This window comes from Castor canadensis, chromosome 11 (genome assembly GCF_047511655.1).
Source record: "Castor canadensis chromosome 11, mCasCan1.hap1v2, whole genome shotgun sequence".
Classification (NCBI taxonomy): domain Eukaryota; kingdom Metazoa; phylum Chordata; class Mammalia; order Rodentia; family Castoridae; genus Castor; species Castor canadensis.
The window spans coordinates 124,772,929-124,786,812 of record NC_133396.1 but is presented as its reverse complement, the minus strand read 5'-3'; the positions used below and the strand labels follow the sequence as shown (position 1 = coordinate 124,786,812).

The 13,884-nt window shown below is 44.9% G+C and overlaps 1 protein-coding gene across 1 annotated transcript in view; it reads right to left on the bottom strand.

The window, feature by feature from the left end:
- Plxna2 (plexin A2) overlaps positions 1 to 13,884 on the bottom strand; it is a 203,066-nt gene that overhangs the window by 56,029 nt on the left and 133,153 nt on the right. Inside the window, exons 6-9 of the mRNA XM_074048431.1 lie at positions 10,932 to 11,055; positions 9,042 to 9,195; positions 8,343 to 8,439; positions 5,348 to 5,462 (exon numbers count right to left, since the gene is read on the bottom strand). Of these exons, the coding sequence (XP_073904532.1) occupies positions 5,348 to 5,462; positions 8,343 to 8,439; positions 9,042 to 9,195; positions 10,932 to 11,055 (490 nt within the window). The remainder of the gene's footprint in view (positions 1 to 5,347; positions 5,463 to 8,342; positions 8,440 to 9,041; positions 9,196 to 10,931; positions 11,056 to 13,884) is intronic.

The following is a 13,884-nucleotide window of genomic DNA, read 5'->3' as shown; positions in this document are numbered from 1 at the left end:
ACTTACATTGAATTTGGTGTTATGAGGAATCTAGAGATGATTTAAAGTGTGTGAAGGTTTGTGTTAGATGCAAACATTACAGCATTTAATAGAAGGGACTTGAGCATCTGGCTTGGTGTTTGCAGGGGACTGGGAACCAATTCCCAGGGATCTGGAAGGATGACTGTATGTACACACATATACACACTCCGTACCCGTTCTCGTCTTTTTGCCTGGGCTAAGTCCAAGTCTAGACTGGTGGTTGCAAAATCATGAGTAGACTTTATAAGTGTTCAATGAGTTTTTTTAAAAAGAGGATTCTAGAATTTTAGAAAACTTTCCCATGCTTAGGGACAATGATTAGGGTCTTCCCAAATGCTCAATTAGGCGCAAAGATTTCCCGAGTAGAAAAAGGATGTTATAGGCTTTGTTGTCTATTTGGCTATTGCTCTCAAGTCAGGCAGCATAGGATTTTTCTTCTATTCTCTAGGACAAAGGAAAGAAATGGTTGGTGTCCCACGTGCACACTCTCTATATTGGGCAACAGAGGAGATGGCAGAGCTTCTGGGTTGTGAGACTATTAGAGAGGGATATGTGTCTTAGTGGAAATGATAGTGGTAAGGCTGAAGGTAGGGGCAGGAGAGCTGGCAGCCAGAAAGCTGCCAAGTATTGGAATTTAAATACATCTGGGGCTTGGGGAAAGTGATGAGTTTCATCAAATATAACAAAGGCATTTAAAATCATTTGCCTCTATATACATGCATCACACACACACACACACACACACACACACAAATAATCATAAATGCTTTTCTGCAGAATGTTATCTTAAAATATTGATTGCTTTTGTTGACCCCATAGCCTTCTGAATGATGACTTTAGCTGTCTTATGCCTCCTCTGTCTGCAGGCCACTAGAGCCAGGTTACCTTCTCAGCAGCCATTTTAGTTTAAATCAAGATGGACATCTTGGTTGGGAATATCCCAGGGCTGGGAGAGTTGAGGTCACTGCAGGGTGGGCAGGAACCTGGGTGTAGAGTCCTGTGAACCTTGACGCTGCATTGCCCACTTGGTTCAGCTCTCCTCTGCCAGATCTTGCACTGGGGACCTGTGAATCCTCTGAAACGACTTCTCCCATGTGGAAATGGCATTATCTTCACCCACTGGACTTCAAAGAGAGAGAGCAGCCAGCATCCTCAGAAGCTAATCGGATTTATTTGGTTCTATCTTTCCCCTGGGACAGGGCGTAAAGAAGATATTTATGTATCTACATCTCTCTAGGCCGGGTTTAGCCATGGAGGAAGATGAGCTTTAAAAACTGAAAGCTGTACGTAGCCCTGCGCACACCCGTTTGTTAACACCGTGTCACAGCCTGATCCGGTCTAGGGAGGTTTAGGAGCTGCTGTGCTCTGAGTGGTTCAGTATGAAAGGTCTGGCTCATTACCTTAAAAGGGCTCGAGAAATGGTGCAATAGAAATTCAGTTTCCTCATCTATAAAATGGTGACAATAATACCAGACAACTCTAGATTGCCGGAAAGAAGAATATGAGAATATGGTGAGAGTAATAAACTGGATAAATAATTGTCGTTTGTATTGTCACTGCATATTTCTTGTGTGTGTGTGTGTGTGTGTCTGTGTGTGTGTGAAGGTAGAATCAGAGGATGTCAACTTATTCAAGGTCAGCTTGGACTCTGAATCCTGATGTTTGCATTTATTTGATGATTGTAGAAAAATTGTTTTACTTATCTAAGCATCAGTTTATCTGTAATAGAATCTTCTGCATAGAGCAGTCAAGACTAAATAAAATATATACATGTATATATAAAATGCTGCACAGATAATAAGCATTCAGTAGATGTTAACTACTAATATTGTCATTTCTAATTGCATTCTCTGTGGCACAGCTGTTCTCCATTGTCAGACCTAAGCATGGAATTGGCACAACAGCCCTTCTGGAAGGATGTGAGCATGTGAGCAGATGTACCTCACATGCTGCTGTCTTTTTATCTGGAAATGGCACTGCTGACCCATTTTCCATGGGAAGTTTCTCCATCTGTGGAGATGGATTTGTGCTGTTCTAGCCACACCCTAAACTCTCATGACCATCGGCAAGGGACCAGATTGAAGTGATGCCTGTAAGTATGGCTGCGGCCATGGAGACCGACATACACACAGGCCCCAATTTTCTATAGAAAGCAAACTAGTCAGCTTTTTTGGATGCTTAGTCCCTGTAGCATTGGTTAAAAGCCCCAAATTGTTGGTATCTTGGTTACTATAGATGTTAAATATGAATTATGTGAAAGTACAGGGCTGTTTTGAGAATCAACTGAAATGCCCTATGTCAGTGGTTCTTAATCTTTAGCCTCATCTGGAATGGGACTCAAAAATTTGAGTTTCTACCAAGTTTGCAGGTGATGCTGATGGTGTAGTCCTTGGCAAACACACATTGAGAACTCTCACCATAAGTGAAAAAAATTACACATGTGTGATGCACTAATACTGTCTTATTAGACAATGAAGCAAATCAGTTACATCATTATATATTGCTTCTAGGTAATAGACATAAAAATGTTGATTCAAAGTTTCAGTGAGGAACTTACTGGAAGTGTGAAAGAGATATTCTAGGAACCTCAAAGAGATAGTTAAAGAATTTCCAGTCCTTAAAGCAGCTTGAAGACATCAGATGGAACTCTTGATGGAGGGAGGAAAACCTTACCCAAGCTGAGTATTTGCACCTTTGTTCAGATTTTCAGGAAGGGGGACCCCCTAAAGCAGAGCACTAGACAGAAAAAGATCAGGACCTGGGAGCTATTTGCTGGAGGGGATGTGTGGCCAGCTGTGGCTGAGAGCAACAGAAATATTTTAGGAAGCTGAGGAAGTGGTCCCAGAAACCTTGCTGGGAATCGGCACCTTATTTCCTTACATGAGCTAAGTTGGGAGCTGGACGGAGACCTGGCTTCCCTTACAGCCCTCTAGAGAGTTAGTCCACGTGCTGTGCCAGGGGCCACTGCACGAGGGCAAGCTGGCAGTCATCCACAACAGTCCCACTTGGGGAGATGGGGAGATGAGGGAGACAAGGGACACTGCTGCTCTTCAACTCCAAGGTCCAGGCAAAGATAGAAAATGAGACTGAAAGGTGATAGGAAGTCTCCAGGTTTACCCCTGGGGCTCTTTTGGTATTAATTTAACCCTGAGTTGCAGGGAGCCAATAGCTTTTCTCTGGCCCACTCTCTGGAATGTCCGAAAACACAGCTGAGGGAGCTGTGTTTTAGTGACTGCTATATGGCATGAAGGAGGCCAGGCCTGCTTCCAATTGGCCTTCTGGGTCTCAGCCCGTAAGCCTTCACACACCCCTGCAGAGTTTATTTGTCTTGTTCCTTGTGACACTGTGCTTGCCTTCTCTCCAGCTGCAGGTCGTGGTCAGGCATAGTTCTGGGTTTCTTTCTGCCTGTGGGGGTGGCCCTGGCAGAAAGTGTGGGCAAATGTGCCTTGTCCAGATCTGTAGGTTGCCTTTCATCTACAGGGTTCTCCTTCATCTATCTTATTAAAGAACTTAGGAGTTTCAAGTGGCCGAAGTGAGGGTCAGTTTCTGAAATCATGTTCATGATCTTCTACTGCCCAGCCTGCACCTCTGACCAGACCCTCCTGGGGTTTGCTTTCCTTAGCCAGTCTTCTGTTGGCTCTCAGTTGGTGTGCTGGGATGCAGCTGGCTAGAAGAAAATCCTTCATGGATTGTTCCCAGGGCACAAGGTTCCTGGTTCCATCATTCTGAGGCACCCATGGATGGGTCTGTCTTAAATGTCACCTGTGGGCACCATCTATGTATCTCCCTCTTAAAATAGACAAATTCTGTTTTTCTGATTGAATATGGTACATATCATTTTAGCAGAGTTCAAGGACATGGGTGTATGTTTCAGAAATCTTTCAAAGTCTATTTTCTTATATTTAGCTATGGAGATAACTGGCATTGTTGTCAAGATTAGGAGACATAAGAAACTCTTTTTTAAAATCTTAGATAAGCAGACACTATTCCCATCTTTGGGACTCTGGTGGAGAGGTCACTGGCTCATCCATTTTTTCATGCATACATTCTACAAACATGCATTGAAAAAGGCACTGGCTCCTTGCTTTCAAACAACTTGTAGTCTAGAGCAAGAGGAAGATGTATATAGAAAACCTATAATAGTATACAAAAACTCTACATGATCACTTATTAGTATTTGCAGATTTTCTAAAAGATAGAAAAAGAAGGAAATAGGTATATATGCACACGTGCATTTGTATGAATACATAAGGTCTCTATAGTTGCTCACACTCAGATGGCCACCCTGGGCATGAAAGGCACTAGACACAAGAAAGGGAAACTGACTAACAGGCTTCAGTGAGCTGAGGCATACTGGGGCCATGTAAATAGGTCAACATCAGTGAATAATCATTGAATGGAATATTCATTGGAAAGATAAGCATTGTGATATTTCACTGGCTTGATGACAAAGGTGGGTCAGGCTTTAGGGATGGAGCCTCAACCAGATAATAAAATTGGACTTTTTTCTTTTCTTCTCCCCCTTTGGTAGAACTGGGAACTGAAATCACCCTTGCTAGGAGGCACCACTTGAGCCACTCTGAGCTCTTTTGGCCTTAGTTCGTTTTGAGATAAGGTAGCCCTTTATGCCTAGGCTGGCCTGGAGTGTGATCCTCCTATTTGTGCTTCCCCATGCAGCTGGAATGACACTCATGTGCCACCATGCTCGGTTATTGTTTGAGATGGCGTCTTGTGGACTTTTTACCTGGCTTCAAACTGAAATCTTCCCCATTCCTACCCCCCTGAGTAGCTAGAATTTATAGGTATAAGCCGCCATGCCCAGCTTGCCTTTTTCTTTTCACTAGAAATTTAGGTAGTGAATTTCTGTAAGGCCACCTACCTACCCAGTGATACATCAGAGTCAAAGAATCACTGAATTTTAGAGCTGGAAGAGAAGTTGGCATGAAAGAATAATTGAGAGTGAATGTTCTGAGGCATGACTAAGTCTATACCCAAGCAAAGAGCTAGAGTCAAAAGACTTTTAGACCAAGGAGTCTGTTTGGTTGAATATATTTCCTCTAAGCTTTTAGATTCAATCCTCCAGTTACCTTCAAGCTTTCAACTGAGTGGTACAAGTCTAGAAGATACTGCCTCTGCCTCTGGGGACATTTGTTACCACTTTCCTTTCTGGAGCTTTATAACAACAGGGCTTTCTAACATGTAGAATCTCTGGCAAGATGATCAAGATGGCCAGGATGAGAGATGGTCAAACCATTGGATTGACCTCTATAAAAGGAGGGATGACTCAGATTCACTGGGAATGTGATGCCAAGGTGAACCTTCTTACCTCTGAAATATTGATCCGGCCCTCCTGGAAGGAGCAGGTAGTGGGGTCATGTGTGCAGAGATTGCGGTACTTGCACCAGTGGCAGCGGAAAGCACTATTGACACAAGACAGGCACCTGCAAAGAGGAGACAGTAAGAGGGCAGGCAAGGTTGTCACATATCATGAAGGGAATCTACAGGTCTGTTATTCTGTTTTTAAATCCTAGGCTTACTCTCAGAAGGGCAGGTTGGTGGAACATCTTCCAGCATGCACTGAAGATTGTGGATTCTCCATCCAAGATATTCATGGGACCAGAAAATTAGAGATAAATTGGGACCAGAGTGGGAAAAATGCAACTTATAAAGTAGTGGTGTGCTGGAGTTTTTTTTCTGGTTGCTGATAGTTAAACACTTACCAGTATAGCACTGCTTAGGAGACAGAGTTGCTGAAACAGCACAGAGGTAGAAATTGGGCAGATCTAATTCTAGTCTTGCTTATGCTGCTGCCACTGGGGTCACCCTGAGTAAGTCACTTCACCCTATGAACTGAAGTTTCTTCATCTGCTCTGTAATAAAATATTCCTGTCTACTTCACAGGGCTGTTTGGTGTCAAGTGAGATAATGTATAGGAAATGGTTTTGAGAAGTACAATGCTAAATGTGAGTACTATTTTCAAGGGTTTAAATCACCTGTTATTTCAACCTCTTGAAAACATGTGAGTGTTAGCAGTGGTTCATAGCATCTGCGTTACTGGGCTTGGGGGAGTAACTTTGTCCCGTCTCCTAGTAGTCTAGGCATGGGGCAATAGGCTATGTGCACGGCTCACACCTTTCTTGCCAGAGTGAACATTTCTTTCTCTCTGGTCTCACCTAGTGGCTCTGCATATTTTGACTCTATATGTGTGATCAGACCACTACCATGGAAATGGATCTTGTGTGTGTGTGTGTGTAGGGGGCGGGGGTGTTGGTCTTCCTCCTTGCTGGCTTCCCTAGTGTTTCATAACTAGACTAAGTTGGCATTGTCAGGACCAGGTCTGCAATCTGGCGCCACCTGGTGGGGTTCTGATTACATTTAGATGGTCAAAACTCCATCCAAAGCCTACTAAGCCAAAGGCATAGTAGGTACGTTAGTCCATTTACACGTCAGCTTCCCCAGGATAATTATGTCCAAAGTTATTTAGTTTCTGAGCTTAGGGCATTGCTATTTCATTTACCCCTGATTGATTGGTTTTTGATATCTTATGATTCAAATAATGAAAACAGAACAAGAATCCAAGGACAATTGTATCTTTTGGGGCTAATTTTGTGACTGCCATTGTAGCACTTATCCTCTGCAGGCCTCAGTTTATCATATTAAAAGGAGAGAACAGAACTTGATTCTGTGACTTTTAACTATGAATACTAGTAGTAGAGAAGGGTAAGATAGATAAAGTTTGGCAATAAAATGGAATCTTTGCTGTCAAGGAGACCTGTTTTTTCTGCTAAAACTTGCTGCCTGTGACAGCATCTTTGTTGCCATGACAATCCATCATTGAAAGGGGTTACATCACACTGGATTGCCATGGAGATGCGAGTGCTCTCACAAACAGTGGATTCTATTATCACTGTGTTAGTTCGTAAAGGAGGTTGAGAGGTTCTTTCTCTAAGAAGCTTGCATTTCCTAAAGCAGGGTTAGCTAAGGTTGGAATGCAGTGGTTAGGGGCACTTTTGTCCAATTCAGCTTCAGCCGTTGCCTGCCCTGTGTTGGTTGCTGCCGGCCATTTTTACCTCATGTTCTATCTTTCTAGCCTATCTACTGAGTTGTCTCAGTGGGGCTTGGGTATGTCTCTTTCTTTGACTACTGCAGAGATGCTGCAAGTCCAGAAGATTCTTCTTACCATGGAAACAAGATCAGAGACAGGGAAACTAAGAAGGACTGGCTTACTTGTCCATTTTAGTGACTAAAGATTCCCTTGGGGCTTACCTGCAAACGGTCCTGCCCCCACCTTGATTGCACAGCTTGGACCTTATAGACTTGATGTTCCTGGAGCTCTGTCTGTTACGTAGATCTCCAGTGATTCCTATCCTGGACACTGGGAGGAAGGGTCTAAAGAATATTCCCAATTACTGCTCCCTCTGTCATGGAGATGTTGCTTGATCTCTTCCCTCACTGAATGTCCATAGCTATTAGTCCTATGACACTCATGAGGCCTTATTGTGTTGCTGTCTCTCTAAACCAAATAGTATATGAGTAAACAGCTCTGTGCCTTAATTTCTCTTTCAGAGAGAATCAGAAGAAACTAATACTCGTCTTTCTCTCTCCTCCACTCCTGATCTTGCATTTTGTTTGTGAAATGTTTCCAGTTTCCTGCACAGTTGTGGGATCTCCCAGCAGGAGGACATCAGTTGATGGACATTTAGCTGCTGGAAGTGGCCAGTGATGTCTCTGAGTTGAGCTCAAGCCCTTTTGGAGGCTAGTTGTTCTGGTTTCCTCTCCTCTTTCAAAAGTTGAAGGAGGGATTTGGAGAATGATGGAGTTAAAAACCTCTTTTGCTTCTACCCAGCCTGAGTCCTTTCACTGTGTACTGTCCCTGAGCCTGTCCTTCTCTGTGGGTACTTGTGTGCAAGGCTGACTCCCTGAGCTTTGAGTCCCTCCTCATTCGGTTATGGAGAAGATGTCCAAACTCCACACATTTTCAGTCTCTACTTGTGAAGTCACTACCAATTAGTCTAAAATGGAGGCATTTTCTCATGGCTCCTGGGTCATGACCCCATGACCCTTTTTACTCTCTTGGCTTGAGAGCCGGGGGTAAGGTATACTGGGGTGGAGGCCAGTGGAGACTGAAGAAGATCAGGGGCTGTGGAGTGTTTGTCATTCAACTAGACAATGTATTCTGTTCAAACTATGTGATAAGCCCTCTAGGGAGACTGTGAGGTGACTATTACACAAGTCCCGCCCTAAAGGAACTAAGAACTGAGGGAGAGAACTCCTGTCCCCACATCCAGATCCAGACAAGGCTCCTTCTAAGAAGTGCTTACAGTTGGTGGGCGCTGCAGTTGTAAAACTTGAACTCGGTGCTGACAAATATCTTCCCTGTCTCCTTGGACCTCAGTTGTAGCTCTAGCCCAAACCAGTCTGGAAAAAAAAGAATGGGGTGGTGTGAACACTTGGGGCACAGTGAACATCCTGAGAGAAAGGGCAAATCATTAAACATCTCAGAGCTTTCTGGGGTGCATATGGCAAACAGAACCTGCTTGAACCTTCTCTTCCCAAGAGAATCCCTTTGGCTGGTTACCTGCTGATCTCTCAGACCAGACCCAGGGAGGAAGTAACAGATTCCATGGAGCACCTGCCCTGGTTAGGTATGTTGAGTTACTGAAAGAATTTCAGAACTGGAGGAGGTCACAACCTTTCAAGCTTCCAGTTTTGTGAAGAGAGCCTGCTAAAAACCATTGATAGAAGCTACTTCCATTCTTAGAAGGGACAGGCAGTCTGAAGATTCTGCACATTTTGCCTTAACCAAAGTGGGAGTGAGCATTTTCCTTCTTCCTGAATTCAACTTTGGGACATAACAGTTTGCTGTCAAACTCAAACAAGTTGTAGAAGCCAATGTTAACATTTGGTATTTGAAGACATGGTCAGGTAACTTCTGTGCCTGCTTTTGTGACCCCTTCTCCACAACCCCACCATGATAGAGAAACCCTTAGCATGTGGTTCTCCCAACAGACACATCTTACCTTGACTCAGAGGGATAACAGGGACATCCTTGGGCCCAGGTGAGATGCAGATGACCTGGCTCCCAGACACCTGTCCCTCCACCTCTGTCAGGTTCCCAAAGGCACAGGAGATGCCCGCAGACAAATCAGGAGCATCACTCACAACAAGGCTGAGCTGTGGAAGGAGGATAGAGCTCAGGAGACCTGGGCTCCAAGCCAGGCTCTGTGCCAGGACCTATTGCTCACTGATCTCCCCTGACATCATCTATAAAAGAAGGGCATTAGTCTAGGTGATCTTCCAGCTCTGCCACTGACCAGTTAGAGTAGTAAATTGCTTAGTGATGTGCAGGGTCAATGGTTTTTGTTAATATTATTACTAATTTTTTCAATCTTTTCCAGCATCAAAAAGCACTAGGAATGAGAGGCACTAGAAGGAAAGGTACCAAAATCCATCTCAGATTCTGTTCATTTTGACATGCAAATTAATTACAAGGCATCATGGGAACTTGAAAGGAAGTCGTGAGCTGTGGTCTTCATCAGTAGACCTAAGCTTGGGCTCCAGGGAGAGTGAGTATCACCAGGCTGGAAGTTGGCTGGGAGCTCACCAGGCTGTAGGAGACAGTAGTTCCTCACCCTAGCTATCATCATTCACTTAAGAGGCTGTTTATCAGGCTGTGACTTCCTGGAGTTTCTGCTCCTCTGTCCCTTCTGGGCCCTCTTCTCCAGCTGCTCCTCTGGAGTAAGACAGGAGGTTTACCAGGAGCTCAGTGGTCACAAAGGGCTTGTTAATGTCTGTTACCTACAGGTCCCGATCACCTAGGCCTGTGGTTTCCAGCCTTGCAAATTTGAAGAACTTCCATTTAGTGGTAAAAATATTACTTTCAGAAAAAATTGGTAGGCAGGTGCTCTGCTGCTCGAGTCACTCTTCCAGCCCAGAAGAATTTGTTAACTGAGAAACGATGTAATGGCAAGATCCTGCTCTGAATCCAGTGACTTTTCGATGAGGTCACACTCAGTTACCACAATACAGAGTTCAAGGGCACCCGAATAGGTAAGAAATGTGACTGGCTCCTTTGGTGAGAGGAGTTGCCCACAGGGCTCTTGGTGCAAACACCCCTGTTGCTTCTAAGCTACCAACTGCCGGTGGTCACAGTGAGGGTTAGTTAGCTTTTCCATGCATAATTTGTATGTTGCTGGATCCCTCTGTCCTAGGTTCCTTTCTGTGGGGCCAAGAGACTTAAGTTCAATTTCCTGCCTACCCCCTCTTTCCCATTTGTTCCCTTAGCTTGTTGGAGCCCAAACCTCCTGGTGGGGATTAAGGAATGGAAATCTTAGAAGGTTCACTAATTAACATTTGTGAAAGCTCATAAAACCTTCGGAATGAAGTAATAGTAAGGGCCTAAGGACATGAAATCTTTTGGGTTGTGCCTTGACAGGTGGTTGTAGGCTATTTTATTTTCTTTAAAATTTTCTTTAGTTGTACATTGACTTCGCATTGAGTCTTAGTCTCTCTCTTCTCTCTCTCTCTCTCTCACACACACACACACACACACACAAAGGCAACTGGCAGATCTCTCAAGAGAACATAGCAAATGGAAGATTGTAAATATAGAATATACTAACGAATGCATTATTTGTTTTGGATTGCATTATGTCATAGATGTTTGTTACTAAGTGCAGAATTTAGATTTTCAAAACAGATCAACAGATAATAAGTTTGCAGAGTATAGAGAATAACTGTACCCTCTACAACAGGAGTTACCATAGGTTTTCTATAAAGTTTCTTGCGAGCATTTAAAGTCTAATCAATGTACAAGGCACGTATGCAGCAAGTGTTAAAGGTGCATGCCTGCACAGGTTCCATGTTCCCTCTTCAGCCTCCCTCTCCCTCCTGCTTGCTGAGCAACTTACCAACCGGCTGTGCTCAGACACAGAGATGCTGCTGGGATGCACCACGATGCTCATGCACTGGCTGATACTGGCTGCAAATCGATTTGGTTCCCAGGCCCTTTGGCACTTATCCCTGCGGGAGCACCTGCCATGGATACAGTTTCACAAGAGGTCAGGTCTCTGGGACCCATGTGGGCTCCATTGTCCCCTGATAAGAGCGGTTTGTGCCCTAAGGCCTGTGGCTTCTCTTCTCATAGTGACTTTCACTGTACTCTAGAGGACTTGGGGACTCCCAGATGGTCTCTATTGCATGCATACAGCTAACAACAGCCTAAGTAAGAAGAATTCATTTCCAACACAAGGGATGCAGTTTAGCCTGGTGTGGTGGCTCAGACCTCGCTATTCAGGAGGTGGAGATCAGGAGAATTGTGTTTTAAGGCCAGCCTAGGCAAAAAGTATGCAAGATGTCATCTTAACCAATGGCTGGGTGTGGTTCCATATGCCTGTCATCCCAGCTATTCAGGGAAGCACAAATAGGAGGGCTCTTGGTCCATGCTGGTCCAGGCATAAAGCAAGATACTTTCTCAAAAGTAACCAACCTGAAAAAAAGGGCTGGCAGAGCGGCTCAAGTGGCACAGCACCTGTCTAGCAAGTGTGAGGCCCTGAGTTCAATCCCTACTATTGCCAAAAGAAACCCCCAAAACCAAAAACCAAAAAAAACCTCACCAGAACTATGAGATACTCAGATGAGTGAGTGAGGGAAGTTTGGGGTGGGGTGTGCCAGCACAGCAGGGGCTAAGAATATGAACTCTGGGGCCAGGATAGCTGTGACTTATTGGGCAGCTACTTAATCTCTCTGTTCTCAGTTTCCTCAACTGAAAAATGGCAAGGACAGTGATAATGCCCCACCTCATAAGACTGCTGAAAGGATTAAGTGAGTTAGCACTCAGAATAAAATCAGCATGTCACGTAATGATGAGTGATATTATTATTCTCCCCCTGAAGAAGTTAGCAAACAGGAGAAGGTCTTGATTGTATGAGGACAGTGTACCTAGGTTCTTGTAGGTGGATTAATGACTCTTTGAAGGCAGAGGCCATGTTTTATTCATTGAAATATTCTACCTGTCGTATGGTATATTTAAAAAAAAATGTTTGTGTCGTGAAATAATGCCTTGAGACAGAGAGACAGACAAGGAGCTGTGGCCAGGGTTGCCTCTGTCAGAAGGCTTGTGTGGCTTTTTCTCCTGACATCTTCATCTCTGGCTCCAGGCTCCTCTGCCTATGGTGGCAGGTGGGTGTGTGATGCCTGGACACAGGAACTTTGGGGTTGCTACCTGCTGCTATGGAAGCAGATGAGGCTCCAAAGAAAACAGCCACGGGGACACTACCGATTCCACAATCAAGCAGTGATTCCCCCCAAGCTCCTCCCCCCTCTTCCTTTCCAGGCACATCATGGATCTAAATATGAATGCTGTCAAAGAAAAGAATTATTGAGGTTTAAGTGAATCCTTAAGATAGCTCTAAAGTGAGCTCTTGACTGGAGCCTTTATCTCATTGACTCACTGAAATGGCTCTTTTTTATCATACTATTTATGGCAACAGCCCTAACAGAGATAAATAGCCTGGGAGACAATAACACACTTGCAAGAGCAAGGCATGCAGAAGAGACAGGAAGGTTTTAAGCTCCCTGGGACCCAGAGGATTTTTAGCAATCTTTTCCAGCCTTCTGGCTCCAATAAAGATGCTGGCTTGGGGGTCTGGGGGTTGAGGTTGCCCACCTCTTCATTGCCCTGTTATCACTGCAGGCAGGTGCAAGAGGAGGGTCTGATGAAGATGAGACTGACAAAGCCAGCAGAAATGTCTGAATAGAAACAGCAAAACTCTGCTTTCTACAAGCTCTCGGCACCTGGGAGAGGTGTACCCCAAACAGTCAGAAAGATTCTCTGATGACGGGTAAAATCTTTAGCAGGTAAAGGAAATCTGGACTATCCTGATGGGGCTCAGTCATTCTACAAACCACAGCTGACTTAGACCAGGAGGATGATGGGGTGATCCAGGGCAGCTGGGAGGCTTGGGCATTGTTGATTCCTCCACAGGTGATAGTGCAAGCTGGGGAAAGGAATGTCCTGACCTGTCATTTTACTGTGCTCTCTGAGAAGTGTCATGGGCACAGATCCTGGGAGGACAGGGTAGGGAGAGGCAGGGAGTAGGTGGCATAGCTGGACATGGACACTGCAGAGCGAGAAGGCCAGGGCGTGCAGCCCAGGTCCTTTGCATAATGCTGGGGGCAGGCTGGTAGGTTCCTTAGAGAAAGAGATTCCTCCAAAAGCCTGTTGGCTGGGGGGAGGGTCATCCTCAGTGAAGAAATGTACCCCCATTTCCATTCCTGGAGTGAAGGGTTGGTACCCTCAGCATCTTTACCATGTGTCTCACCTACGTGGTGGCTTACTGCCTGGGTTTTGCTAAGAGCATTTTTGCAAAACTTTTTGAAGAGTCTCATACCTCCAAAACCCAAGCAGGGAGCTCAGGATTTGTGGGCTCAAATCCAGTCCAGATTTTGCATCTGTGAAATGCCAGCTTCCCTCCCTCCCTCCAGAGCTCTCCAACACCTGCTGCAGAGGCTGGAAGCCAAGAGCTATTGTGCAGGACCCTGAACTCTGGCCCTCCGCCTCCGCCTCCACCCCAAACCCGGCACATTTCACGGAGATGCTTTGCTGGCTGGCACAGAGCCATGGAGTTTCCAACTTCATTGGGCAACAGAATTCCTAGCCAGCTCTAGCCTTTTGGGTTTTCACCCTTTTCTCTCCCTTTGGGACTCTTCGAATTAGGAAATTTAAGTGTGATTTTGCATTTCTATTGAGATGGTATTCAATGGCTGGGGATGTATCTGAATAGGAATATGAGGCCAGTTGGAATCATGAAATAATGAGGCCAGAAGGGTCTTCCCAAGGGTTTCTAGTCCATAATAATTATT